The sequence below is a fragment of the Oncorhynchus masou genome, chromosome 24, assembly GCF_036934945.1.
Source record: "Oncorhynchus masou masou isolate Uvic2021 chromosome 24, UVic_Omas_1.1, whole genome shotgun sequence".
In the NCBI taxonomy this organism is placed as follows: Eukaryota; Metazoa; Chordata; class Actinopteri; order Salmoniformes; family Salmonidae; genus Oncorhynchus; species Oncorhynchus masou.
In genome coordinates this window covers 57955468-57968680 of record NC_088235.1, presented here as the reverse complement: position 1 = coordinate 57968680, position 13213 = coordinate 57955468, and the positions used below count along the sequence as shown (strand labels likewise).

Genomic DNA, 13213 nt, shown 5'->3' with positions numbered 1-13213 from the left:
TCCTTTGAAATGGGGTCTGTTTGAATAGACAAAAATGTGTAGCTTTGTTTAAATAAATAAAAACATGCTAGCTCCATACTGGTGGCGCAGTGGACTAATATTCCATGGATAGAGAACAAAAGATCTTACGTTTGAATCTCACTGACACAGTAAAAAATAAATGTGTTTGAATGATGAATACCTAAGCAAATACATTTTCATGTGTCTTATCTCTGCTTGGAGTTCAAAACAGTTAAACTAAGCTAGCAGTGTTATTAAAAGTCTTATTGAAATATTCAATTAAAATTTTAAGGAAGTTATTCAAAAAGCTTCTCAGAACCTCCCTGCAACCTAAAAATGAACATTCCTAGAACAGGCAAAATTTTCACTTCTTTTTATCAGAATATTTTTAAAAAACTTTCAGTTTTACCAGTCAGGAAATGTATGGCTTCTTTCCCAGAATCAATGGGAAACCAAAAATGCACGTTTCCACAGCTTCCAAGGAACCAAATGTTCCTTGGAAGCTGTGCTAGCTGGGTGGTTTGTAACTTAACGTAATATTTACAATTTATAATACAGTTATTATACTGTAATAATAACCAGTAACATACACAGTTAAAAACATTGTATTTTTTTTTAAGTAGGCATGAAAAGTCCAAATTAAATGAATCAATCTCCACTTTACACAATTACATAGCTGCGGGAAGTAGTTTTGGGGTGGGGTTTCTGCGATGCAGGTTGTCTACGCTGAAGACATTTTAAAGGCAGGCACAGTGGGCGCGTCATAATACCCATTAAATCTAGCAGTAAAACCTGGTAATGCTTCCACCCCTTTCTTCTTATTTTTTTGCATTTGAGATTTTAGAACTACCTGATATACTGTCTGTGTTTCGTGTTGGCGTGACGTTTTGATAGCATTGTAAGACTCTCTCGGACAAGGTGAGTTCTATCATTAAATTATCCTTTCAAAAATGTTAAATGCTAATCAGCAACAGAGAAAATCTCAGCAAGACTACAAATTCCTGCAGGAAGCTCCTGCACATCATCTCTAGGCGCCACTGTCAACTACTGTTCACCAGCACGATCAGAGACCCACAAAGGTCTTCTGTCTCCATTCTCTATTTTAGCTAGCCATTGACCACACTTTAGTTAGTAGAGCAGCAGATCAAAAAATATTTAGTTTTACTTAGCCTACGGTTTGTACAGTATGTCGACTTGTGTCTATTTCACACCTTATGGCATTTTTCAAGGGTGAGCGTAAACTCATTCAAAGGGAAGAAGACCACTATAAGTCTGGCCATGTGGAGATGTGCAGCCATAGTGAGGGGCAACTTACTGGTTTGGTCAGTGCCAGCATGAGGGATACAGTTTATCCTGTGTCGGTGAGTGTTGCTATTAAGTTAAGTTTGAGCATCGTAGCAATGCAATGTTCTATACAGCTATCAACATTCTACAAGAAAAGAGCCACTTAGTTAATGAAATAATCATTAACCAGATTACCCCAGATACCATACTTCGATGAGTGATATCTCAGTTATATAATGTTGTCATTGAGGAGAATGACTCTATTGACAATCTATTGACAATCAGAATTGACATGGCTTAGACATCCAGCCTGTGTAGTTTCATGACCAGAGACAAATCTTCAAAGTAACAGTATTTATTTATTCAGGGTGGTACATGTATTCACACAGACTTGATTTATATGATCCTTCCCACTAAATTATATGTCAAGTGATAAATTCCCAAATTTTCAATTAAAAAGTATGGAAAAATTGCACAATATTTAATCAACTGAAATTGCTCAATTTCAGTTGATTAATTATTCTACAGCTGTAATGTCATCCATCAAATCAAACTTTATTTATATACTACATTCCTTACAACCAATGCATTTCAAGGTGTTCAAAGTCATGAATTGAAAGGCATGTGGCACTTAACATCCTCCCTCTTGGCAGGTCTCTATAGGTGACCAGGGGATTCACTCTACCACATGCGATTGCCCCAGTAGAGTTCATAAATGTAGCCATGCGGCTGTATTGGCTATTTTTGCAGTTCACAATATTGGCTTTGTTTCTGGCCGCTCTCTCTCTCTCTCTCTCTCTCTCTCTCTGCCTGTCTGTTTACAGCTGTCACTCTACTCTACTGCCATGATCATGATAGCACCAAACAAAGTCTTAACACATGGAATACACCTTCATGACCCATAACTACTGTGATGAAGTTAAAGACATCTAAGCTGGAAGCACTCACATTTTCCAGCTACTTTGCCAGGGGTGGTGCTTGGGCAGTTGCCAAGAACCTTACTTAAAATCCTTTGTACTCAATTTGGAAAAAAAAACTCTTATCCTCATTTTTTAAAATCTTCTTGAATGGTGGCACATCCATTGCTAACTATTCTTTTCCGAAATGGCGCATGTAAATGGGCTCCCGAGTGGCGCAGCAGTTTAAGGCACTAAGGCTATATCACATCCAGCCGTGATTGGGAGTCCCATAAGGCGGCGCTCAATTGGCCCAGCGTTCCCCGGGTTTGGCCGTCTTTGTAAATAAGGATTTGTTCTTAACTGATTTGCCTAGTTAAATAATGTTTTTTTTATATATAAATGCAGATACTTGAAAGGGTTATAACTATGCCCCAACTGAATAACATTTGCATGGTTAATGTTTCAGAATCAATAACATCATGTCACATATCACTGAAACAATACACTTTATTGAAAGCCAGTTATAATACAAAACAATTCCTTAGAAATAATTTAGACTATATATTTAATTGGATGGGTCATTCTTGAATTGCAATGGCATTTGCATCCCCCGGCTTTACAACAATGAAAAACACTATAAAATAACAAATAGTTACACATCATACATGTTTTTGTTTATATTGTACTTTTTATCATTGATAAAATATAGATAAATCCATTTCTACTGCAAAACTGTATATTTAATGCATTGTTTAAAGTGTCTTTTCTCATACATCTTAAACCCAGAAGCTAATCGGGCATCTGATGCAATTACGCCAGATTTTAGTTAGGGGTTTCTGAAATTAATCATTACACAAAAAATATACACGGACCTTGAGCATCCCCTCAAGCTGCAAACTGTTATCAGGGGAGGGGTCTATATTAAAGAAAGCTCTTAGCTAATCACACCCTTTTAACATGTCATCATTGTGAGGATTCCATTGATGACTTGGTGTCTAAATAAAAATTGTAATTGGTATTACTCAATTTAAAAATGTAAGGGAAATTACATTGTGATTAAAAGATGAATTATATCCCTTTAGGGTTAAGTACATTTGAGCATCTGCACTCTCCATTTTAAGAAAATACTCAATTACCTAAAATGTGTCATTACCATCCTTGATATTTAAAGTCATTAAGCTGCCATAAAAGTTTATTTCGAATAGTAAGGTGTACCCATATACTGTACATTTAAATAAAAACAAACAAAAATGAAGTTAATTTCTTCCAAAATACCATGCCCAAATGGCAATGCAAGTCAAGAATGACCCCGACGTGTTATTTAGTGACAGGGTCACTGCACCCTATGTCATAGCTGAATACCTCATAGGCCCATGATGGTAGCTGTGGGCATGGTATGTGCGTGTTCCCTCCATCCAGGACCCATGTTACTCATAGACCAATCAGGACACCCTATGTTTACTTGGCAACATGGGATGGCGGGTTATCGACTATGATTTGGGAAAGTAGGGCCCAATGCACAGCATCCCAACTCTTTTTCAGTACCCACTGTTTCTCCTGTAGGGGTTGGCCGGTGGTCATGGGACAGGGTCTCTTCACCCATCTCCTGCCTTTTAGACTAAAAAAACAAACATTCAGTTTGTTCTCCAATGTTGTTCTATGATTTCCACTTCAATGTCTCATCTCACACACACCTTTAGGGGTCTAACACCTTCAAAACTAGAGTAGAGTGGTGGAGTGGGATGAGGCAGGTTGGAACTGTAATTAGGGGCGTTGAGGTGCTGTAATGTGGGCCCTCGCTCATCTCACACCTCCATTGGGCTCTGGGGCCTGTCTGCACCCTGTGGGGGGTCTGGCTGCAAACGGCAGATGGGTTTGTTACACATGGGGCAGACACTGCGGATCTCCAGCCATTTTAACAGACACCTGCGTAGGGGTAGAGAGGGGAACATATTATATTACAGACAGACATGGAGATGTGGAGAAGAAAAGGAGAGATGATGAGCGGGAGAGAGAGAGAGAGAGAGAGAGAGAGAGAGAGAGAGAGAGAGAGAGAGAGGGAGAGGCAGACAGGCATACAGAGCGAACAAGGACGCATGAGAGAGAAAGATGCAATTCAGGGAAGGTTCAACAGTACACACTACCCTGTATATTACTATATACGCCCATTGGCTACTAACATGCCAAACATATCCTGTGGGAGAGGTCGTTATACTATTCTACCCTGGTCCAGGGAGAAACAGATGGTAGTCTATCATCTCAAGCAAACAGTCTGCAAACAGTGTCATAGGGGTCTTTCCTTAGGGGTAAACCGGTGCTTATAGTCAAATGACTGAAAGTCACACAGACCGTAAATGCCTGTCACTTTCACACTAGACCTAGAGGGCTTTGTCAAGGCTTTTGTCTCTGTTTAATAAAAAAAACTTTTGATCTCTTCTTCCATGTGTATGCCTTCAGCTGTTCACTTCACGCCATCAAAGCCAGGACTGTGGGAGGGGCCTTACTTCTTGTGGAAGGCATGTGAGCAGGGACACACTCCAAGCTCGTCTCTGCTTTTGAACTCTTCTAAGCACACGGCACAGGTCTGCTGTAGGATGGGAAAGAGATCACGTTAACACTATCCTTGGAAGGAAAGAAATCTCTCACTCCCCACCATAACCCTCTAATGCTGAGGCCTAAATTCTATTCCCCTGAGGAAAAAAAACTAGTTGCAAAGTGCATAGCTGGAACAACAAAATCAACTTACTCCAAGAAGACTCAGTTTCTTTCCTGCTCCTTTCAAAACAACCTAGAGACAAAGATGAATTTATGACAGAGGGAAATCTTTTATACAATAAAAGTGCAGCAAAATAACACCTTTTTAAATTAATATAATAGAAATTGATTTTAGGAACAACAACTGGCAATCCAAAGATATCAAGAAACAAATCAGTCATTCTCATCAATTGTGAAATTTACCACGTTTGAGAGATTTTTTAATAATACAAGATGAAATTACCTCATTATATCCATATTGCTCCCTTGTGCCTTGTCGCCTTAACCTGAAAAAGGCATATTCAAAAATGATTTTTGACATTGACTGATATACACATAATCTGTTTATAGTTGACACTTCATAATTCCATATTGTTATGTTATGAATGCTTGTCCCATTACTTTTCATCTTTCGATCATATGTCCCATCATGCCTGATGTGTTGTCATGGAGACCGCTATTCATAGGTTGCACCTCCGTCACACGGTCACGTCATGCCATTGTTATGAACGTTCAAGCCGCCCTCTATCGGCGGTGCCGGTATAGTGGTGCCCTGAAGTGGTGATAAGCACAGTCATGGAAGCAGATGTTCTGTTTGAATTAGATGGCTTGTCGAGTGGAGACGAGAATGAGTAGAAGTGGATTACAGTGGCGAATGTAAAAGGAAACAAGAGAAATAAAGTGGTAGTGAAAACTAGTCAATCCAAACCTAGGTCTGGGTATTTTTTGGTTGGAATAAGGGTTTTGGATCAATTTTGTTACCTGGGAGATCCGTTTTGAAGTCTCTATTTAAATTGTGGATGCGTTGGTGGCGTCGATGAGAATAACGAGAAGTGGGCTTTGTTTTTTGTGTGTTTTCTACGGAAAAGAAGGAGCGTGCTTTGCGCCTCAAGATGTCAGATTGGAATGTGTCGTGTGCCTGGATCTTTGAAGCAGGGCACCTATCAAGGGTGTTATCTCTGGGATGGCTTTAGAAGTAAATGAAAAGGATATATGTGAAGAATAGGATCAAGTGGTTGGTGCACAACGACAGACCTTTACGGTAGATGGAGTGTGGAAGCCCACTCCATCCATTCTATTGTTTTTTGATGAAGAGTCTCTCCCTTCTCACTTGTGTTTAGGTTACATGAGATTCCCTGTGAGAGCCTCCGTGCCCAAACCCATGCAGTGTGATAAATGTGTCAAGTGTATGTAGACGGGAAAAGTATTATGTCAACTGAGCCTAAATGCTGCAATTGTGGTGGTGAACATTCACCCGAATTTCTGAAGTGTCCTGTTAGGTTGAAGGAGATGGAGTTGGCAAGAATAAGGGCTGTCCAGAATGTCTCCTATCCGGAGGCATTGAGAAGTGTGGAAGAAAGGAGTGAAGTTGATGAAGTAATGGTAGTAGCAGTAGAGACACAAGATGATGTTCCTTGACAGCAGAAGGGATCCTGACATTTTGCACGTTAAGAAGGTGGACTTTGTAACGGTAATTGCTTTGGTTATCAATTGCACAGCGCAAACGGAGAGGAAATCGGAGTAAATAGGCATCATCGTGTGTGCGGCTGAGCGTTTTTTGGGGCCTCGGGGACCTTTCTGCAGAGACGAGGAATCCTGTCGATGAATGCCATCGTCACAGACACCTGAGCCTGTGTAGGGATTGATTTGAATGTGACTGAAAGAGTGGGATGGTTGTTTGATTTATTTTTCTATTATCTCGGGACCCCTGAGTATTGCCACCACTCGGTGTAGTCTGCCATAAAACTTTAGAGAAGAAGAAGCACAGTCATTCTGGATGGAGGCTAACTACTGTTTCGTCTAAATTCCACTATAGTTCCTGTAAATAAGATGACATTGCTAAAGTATTCAAATATTTAGTATGAAAAAACTTTGCCAGCATTATCATGCCATCAACTTTACTTTAGACAGATGGCAATGTTGTCATTAGCTAGCAAAGTTCGTCAAAAATAGCTAGCAATGCTAACATTAGCTAGCTAAAATCAGGTGGCCTCCCCTCAATCTAAAGTCTAAAGTCAATCTGGCGACATCAAAATCATGACAAAAGGTTTTCCTGCAAATTGTTTTCCTTATTTTGAATGCATTGTATTTCCATCCCACTATAATGCACATTTGATGAAATCTTCATCAGCGCTCATTGACGATGCATTGAGTGGAAAGCTCAGTCGGGCATCAGTCCAAAGTGAACGTTCAAAACAGTATTGTGACGAAACGTGCAACCCATGAACAGTATGCCAAATGCAAGTCTCAATGTGCCTACACTTGGCTGTGCTACAGCCGCAAAACACCTCATCAGGAGCAGATTTGAGTATGTATTTTTGGTTCCACATCTCGACAACTAGAAAGTCTAAAAGAAGACGTCTCAGATTTGGCCAGAAAATAGCTCTGAGATTTAATGATGCTCCTACAAAGGTTCTAATGATGAACTTAGCTTAAAGATGCTTTTGGGAAACCAGGCCCTGATCTATAAAGAATGCTACAGCTGACTATGGGTTATTGTGATTAACAAGCCCATAACTCATTGATCATCAACTAGATTCAGCAGAGGGAAGATCTTTTTCTTGTGCGGATGGTCAGGGGGCCGGAATAATTACAAACAAAACTTCAATTTGACAAAAAACCCAAACAGATATATACTGAACAAAAATATAAATGATCCTGCAGGTAAAGTAGCTGGATGTGGAGGTCCTGGGCTGGCGTGGTGCGTGGTCTGTGGTTGTGAGGCCAGTTGGACGCACTGCCAAATTCTCTAATACGACGTTGGAGGCGGCTTATGGTTGAGAAATTAACATGAAATTCTCTGGCTACAGCTCTGGTGGACATTCCAGCAGTCAGCATGACAATTACACACACCCTCAAAATTTGAGACATTTGTGGCATTGTGTTGTGTGACAAAACTGCACATTGTCCCCAAAACAAGGTGCACCTGAGTAATCATGCTGTTTAATCAGCTTCTTGATATGTCACACCTGTCAGGTGGATGGATTATCTTGGCAAAGGAGGAATGTTCACTAACAGGTGTAAACCCACTTGGAGCACAAATTTTAGAATATGGAACATTTCTGGGAACTTTTATTTCAGCTCATGAAACATGGGACAAACACTTTACATGTTGCATTTATATTTTTGTTCAGTGTAATATTTGAATAGAAAATAATTTCAAAACTTGCTTACATTTGTATACAATAACATTGTATTATATTCTTGCTCAAAAAACTTTGGGGGCCAAATAAAATCACCTTTCAGTTGGGGAACCCTGCAGCGCTAGGTGATCGCTGCTGTGCAGTAGGGGAGAGTGGTATAAGTTTTGGGGTAAGGGGTAAGTTGAGTCACCTTTCTAGGAAACCATACACAAAATGTAATATTTGACCTGTTATCAAGGCAAATGATGGCTATTTGAAGAATCTCAAATACACTTTTTTGGTTACCACATGATTCCATATGTGTTATTTCATAGTTTTGATGTCTTTACTATTATTCTACAATGTAAAAAATAGTTTTAAAAAAGAAAGAAAGACCCTTGAATGAGTAGGTGTTCTAAAACTTTTGACTGGAAGGAGTCTGTGAAGGAAGAAACCTCATGGAAAAAGTGCTAAGCAAGTTAGGTCCAAAAAAACAGATTTTCACCAAGTCGATTTACCCCTTTGGCAAAACTTACACCACTCTCCCCTACTGCACAGCAGCGATCACCTAGCGCAGCAATTGAAAGGTGTTAGAGGTTTCATAATGCTTGTATCTAAACCAAAGTATATAAACCATCATGTTTTTTATTTTTATTTTTATTTTACCCCCTCCTTCGTGGTTAGTAATTACTATCTTGTCTCATCGCTACATGCTCGGGAGAGACGAAGGTCAAAAGCCATGCGTCCTCCGAAACACAACCCAACCAAGCCGCACTGCTTCTTAACACAGCGTGCATCCAACCCGGAAGCCAGCCACACCAATGTGTCAGAGGAAACACCGTGCACCTGGCGACCTTGGTTAGCGTGCACTTCACCCGGCCCGCCACAGGAGTCGCTGGTGTGCAATGAGACAAGGATATCCCTACCGGCCAAGCCCCCCCTAACCCGGACGACGCTAGGCCAATTGTGCATCGCTCCACGGACCTCCCGGTCGCGGCAGAGCCTGGGCGCGAACCCAGATTCTCTGGTGGCACAGCTAGCCTTCGATGCAGTGCCCTAGACCTGTCATGTCAGGCCCTATAAACTGTCATGTTTACATGAATTCGGATTATTTCCAGGGATAAACAACATCGTGAAATATATCTTGATATCTTTGTTAGAAAGAATACTATAGCTCCCTTGACGGAGTGATTCTGAATGTTAAAAAAATGGCTAAACTTACCCCACTCTCCCCTAAGCCTCACCTGAACATGTAGCAGCAGAAGATCAGGCTGAGCATGAAGATGAAGAGGCCGATGCCCAGAATGATGACGTACATGTTGAGGGGCAGGTGGTAGATGTCTTCCGATGTCATCTTGCAGTATGGGTCTGAGCTCTGCGACCCTAAACCGCACAGACATCCTGAGAGGAGGAAAACAGAGAGCCTTGAGTTTACTTGACCAAACTCTACAGGCCCGTCTGTCGTCACAGGCAAAAGACAAAAAGGGAATCAGTATGTACGTCATCCTCAATAATGGATTCTGAAGCACGTTTCAGTGACGTGTGTGTTTCATTTACAATGTAGGGAGGATGTTTTACCTTCAAGAAATTGGTATGTGGCATTTTAAAACATTGTGCTGTATCTCTGCGTGTGTGTGTTCATCTACTAAGTGCACAGAATATGTTTTGCATATGAAGCAGAGTGAATCAAATGAAATTTGGAATGTCCTATTAACATAAATGCGTTATTTACTGTGAAGTGGGCTGCGCATCGTATGTCTGGCCGGTACTGGGCTCTGGGCTCATCTCATTGTGTGTGCATGCCTAAGGCAGGGTGGACATGCATATTGCATACTGTTAGCCACTCAGCAGCTTCTTGTTTTACGTACTGTATCAATATAACACTACTTCCATTGTTGAACTTCATTGAGCTGCATGAACTTTTCAAAATGTACCGCGTTACTTCTACTGAAAAGTGAGCTCAGTGGGAGTGGTTGTTGAACCAGCTCCCCCAGTAAGGCCTGTGTGTGTGTGTTTGACAGGTGTGCGTGAGTCCCATATCTGAAGGCCACCCCAGCAATGAGGCACTCCACAATGACAACAAGAAATCTAATGCCACAACCTTAAAATCGGTACATTTGGATTTTTACATTAACAAATAACCTTCAATTCATTGCATTTTAATCTCTTACCAAAATGAAAAGAAACCAATAAATACATTTACTCAATGAAATATATATTTTTAAACGTTTGTATATTGTCCCATACCATAATTTGTACTCTTAAATGTGTTGCTCCTAATCCCGATTTTGAATACCACTGTAGTATAATATGCAGTATATTGTTGGACTTGAATGTGTTACGCTTGTTTGTCGGCCTGGGGATGTGTATGTGTTTTGTGTGTGTGTGTGTGTGTGTGTGTGTGTGTGTGTGTGTGTGTGTGTGTGTGTGTGTGTGTGTGTGTGTGTGTGTGTGTGTGTGTGTGTGTGTGTGTGTGTGTGTGTGTGTGTGTGTGTCGTTTTGTGGGCGTGAGTGGGAGAAGGGGAATTGGAATTTGGTCCTTTCAGTCCATGCAGCCATTTCAGACCATCACAGGCAGCACTGCCTATGGAGAGATTGGTGATCAACCTTAACGTCTAATGCCACCCATCGTCTCACAATAAGTAGAGTACTTCCTGGGTCAAAGGTCACTTCTGCCTGTGTGCGGGTCTGGCCAGAAGGGCCATTCCACCAGATCTGTCTCTGAGGGGGGTGGGGTGCTGGGTTTGGGTGAGGAAACAGGCATCTGTAATCTTAGTAGGATGTTAGTGAATCATTGACAGTCGAGGTCTAAGAGGTAGGCCACTGTGAACACATGCTGTCTGGGAGAGCGTCTAGGGCCTAGCATCGAAGGGAAAGGCACACAACAAAACAGACAGGACCATACAAGTCATACCCACTCAAATGCAAATCAATTTGTAACGAGACAACACATTGTTACACCACAAACACAAAGGTAATTATTACAACACTACAAATAGGAAGAAGGTACTCACCGTGACCACTGGACTGGGTGAAATCAGCCTCAAGAAAGCCAGAGGGACCCAGGGAATCAGTGGATGGGGGTCAAAAACGTCTGAAGTTACTCACAGCCTCTAGAGTCACTGTGTCTGGGGTCACAACCAGTCCTGGGTCTTTGTTGGGGTGCCGACAGATCGAGGAGGTTGTCCCCCAAAAAAGTCACTGTCTTCCAGACAATGATGTGAGTCCAACCTCTTCTGTGTCCCCAAAGAAAATTACTTTTATTTGTAGGCTATGAATCAATCCCATTGTGATAAACATTCTCAGTTCCCCAAGAAGCTCTCCTGTGGACGAGGCTCTGTTTTCCAGTAAAACATGACAAAAACAACTCACTCATTGTTGAAATCCACACTCTTCTTTGTGATGATTTGTCATTATGTGAATAATCAAGCAACAATTTCATCAGGAATTGCTAGCTACTTTTTAAAATCCAAAATTATGCTAAAAAGTGTGAAAAGGTCCGAAAGGCAACAGAATCAAATATATCCGTATTGCAACGGCTCCGCTCTTCAAATACACAAAGGGATCTCCAGAGCATAGCCGTGTTTATATTATGGGATAAACATCATACCCTCGCAGGTTAAAGACACATCAATGTTAATGTTACTATTCCAAATGGAGAGAGAACTCCCATGCAGCTAACTCAATCTATCCAGCTGAGTGCAGTCGCTTCTTTGCTTTGTCTCCCCTTCAAAACATTGTCACAGGGCTTATCCCTCCCTCCCCTGAAGTCCTGTTTTCCTCTCCCTCTCTCTCTCTCTCTCTGCCTCCGCCTTCCTTGAATACTCGTCTCGACATAGATTTCCTCTCTTGCTGTGAAAACCTGCTAATTATGGGAAACAAAGGAAGAACTTGAATGCAGTGCCCAGTGTTCCTGTAAAAGCAGCTATTTTGCCTGCACTTGCGTTGTGCTGTCTGCTCTGTCAGGCCCAACCATCTGCTCCCCTTTTTCCAAAATGGACAAAGAGGGGGTGAAAAAGGAGACAGCGAAAATTAGCCTAACACTGATCATTTTAACCCAGGAAGCCGCTCTCCTCTCGTCCCACTCTCTCTTTTTCTCTCTCTCTGCTCTATGTCCCTCTTCCTCACAATGGGGCTAGTGTGAGCACACCTCCTCAGCTCAGTTTGTAAACATATCCCTGCTCATGTGATTCGCTGTCTGCACCATAGCTCTGCTTTCACCCTCCCCCCCTTTCTCTCTGCCCTGCTCACTTTCCCTCTCTCATTTTCCCTCCCTCCCCCTCTCTTTCCAGCTGTAAGCTATTACTAGGTGACAACAGAGCAGAAGCCCTACAGTGAGACAGTCAGAAACCCAGCTAACAGAAAGAGGCAGAAAGAACATTTTTGTAATGTTACCTGTGATGTTCCGCTAATGTTTGAGTGCCCAATTTTGCCATTAGATAGATAGGGGAACATTCTATGTTAGCAAAAACCTTCTGAGAACCATTTTAGCATATTTTGCCATTGGAGTTAGAACATTCCCTTTAATGTCAAACAGAACATACCCAGAAGGTGGTTACCATGTTCTCAGAATATATACAACAATGTTCTAGACACATTCATGTCACAGGAGATTGGTGGCACCTTAATTGGGGAGGACAAGCACGTGGTAATGGCTGGAGCAGAATAAGTGGAAAGGTATCAACAACATCAAACACATGGTTTTCCCTTACCTGGGATTTGACTCACAACCTCTTGGTTTTTATAGATTTTTTATTGAACCTTTATTTAACTAGGCAAGTCAGTTAAGAACAAATTCTTATTTACAATGACGGCCTACCAAAAGGCCTCCCGCAGGGACGGGGGCTGGGATTATTTTAATACATATATTTTTTAATATAAATATAGGACTAAACACATCACGACAAGAGAGACAACGCAACACTACATAAGAGACCTAAGACAACAACATGGTAGCAGCACAAAACATGGTACAAACATTATTGGGCACAGACAACAGCACAAAGGGAAATAAGGTAGAGACAACAATACATCACGCAAAGCAGCCACAACTGCCAGTAAAAGTGTCCATGATTGAGGCTTTGAATGAAGAGATTGAGATAAAACTGTCCAGGTTCATGTTACACCAATCGTCTTGCTATGCCACCATGTCCC

At 41.4% G+C, this 13213-nt stretch overlaps 1 protein-coding gene across 1 annotated transcript; it reads right to left on the bottom strand.

Moving 5' to 3' along the window:
- Positions 1–2672: 2672 nt before the first annotated feature.
- LOC135512376 (RING finger protein 122-like) lies at positions 2673–12184 on the bottom strand. The gene is made up of 6 exons (XM_064934364.1): positions 11074–12184; positions 9304–9460; positions 5182–5224; positions 4930–4971; positions 4688–4770; positions 2673–4109 (listed from the first exon to the last, which is right to left on the bottom strand). Exons 2-6 carry the CDS (start codon positions 9411–9413, stop codon positions 3989–3991), a joined length of 399 nt encoding a protein of 132 aa, XP_064790436.1. The 5' UTR covers positions 9414–9460; positions 11074–12184; the 3' UTR covers positions 2673–3988.
- Between the last annotated feature and the right edge of the window lie 1029 nt (positions 12185–13213).

Coding starts and splice junctions, on each gene's coding strand:
- LOC135512376 (XM_064934364.1), bottom strand. CDS start 9,413: ATGACATCGGAAGACATCTACCACCTGCCCCTCAACATGTACGTCATC. Junction 5,225..9,303: donor TTCTGCTGCTACATGTTCAG/GTGAGGCTTAGG, acceptor TGCCTTTTTCAG/GTTAAGGCGACAAGGCACAA. Junction 4,110..4,687: donor TCACATGCCTTCCACAAGAA/GTAAGGCCCCTC, acceptor ACCCCTACGCAG/GTGTCTGTTAAAATGGCTGG.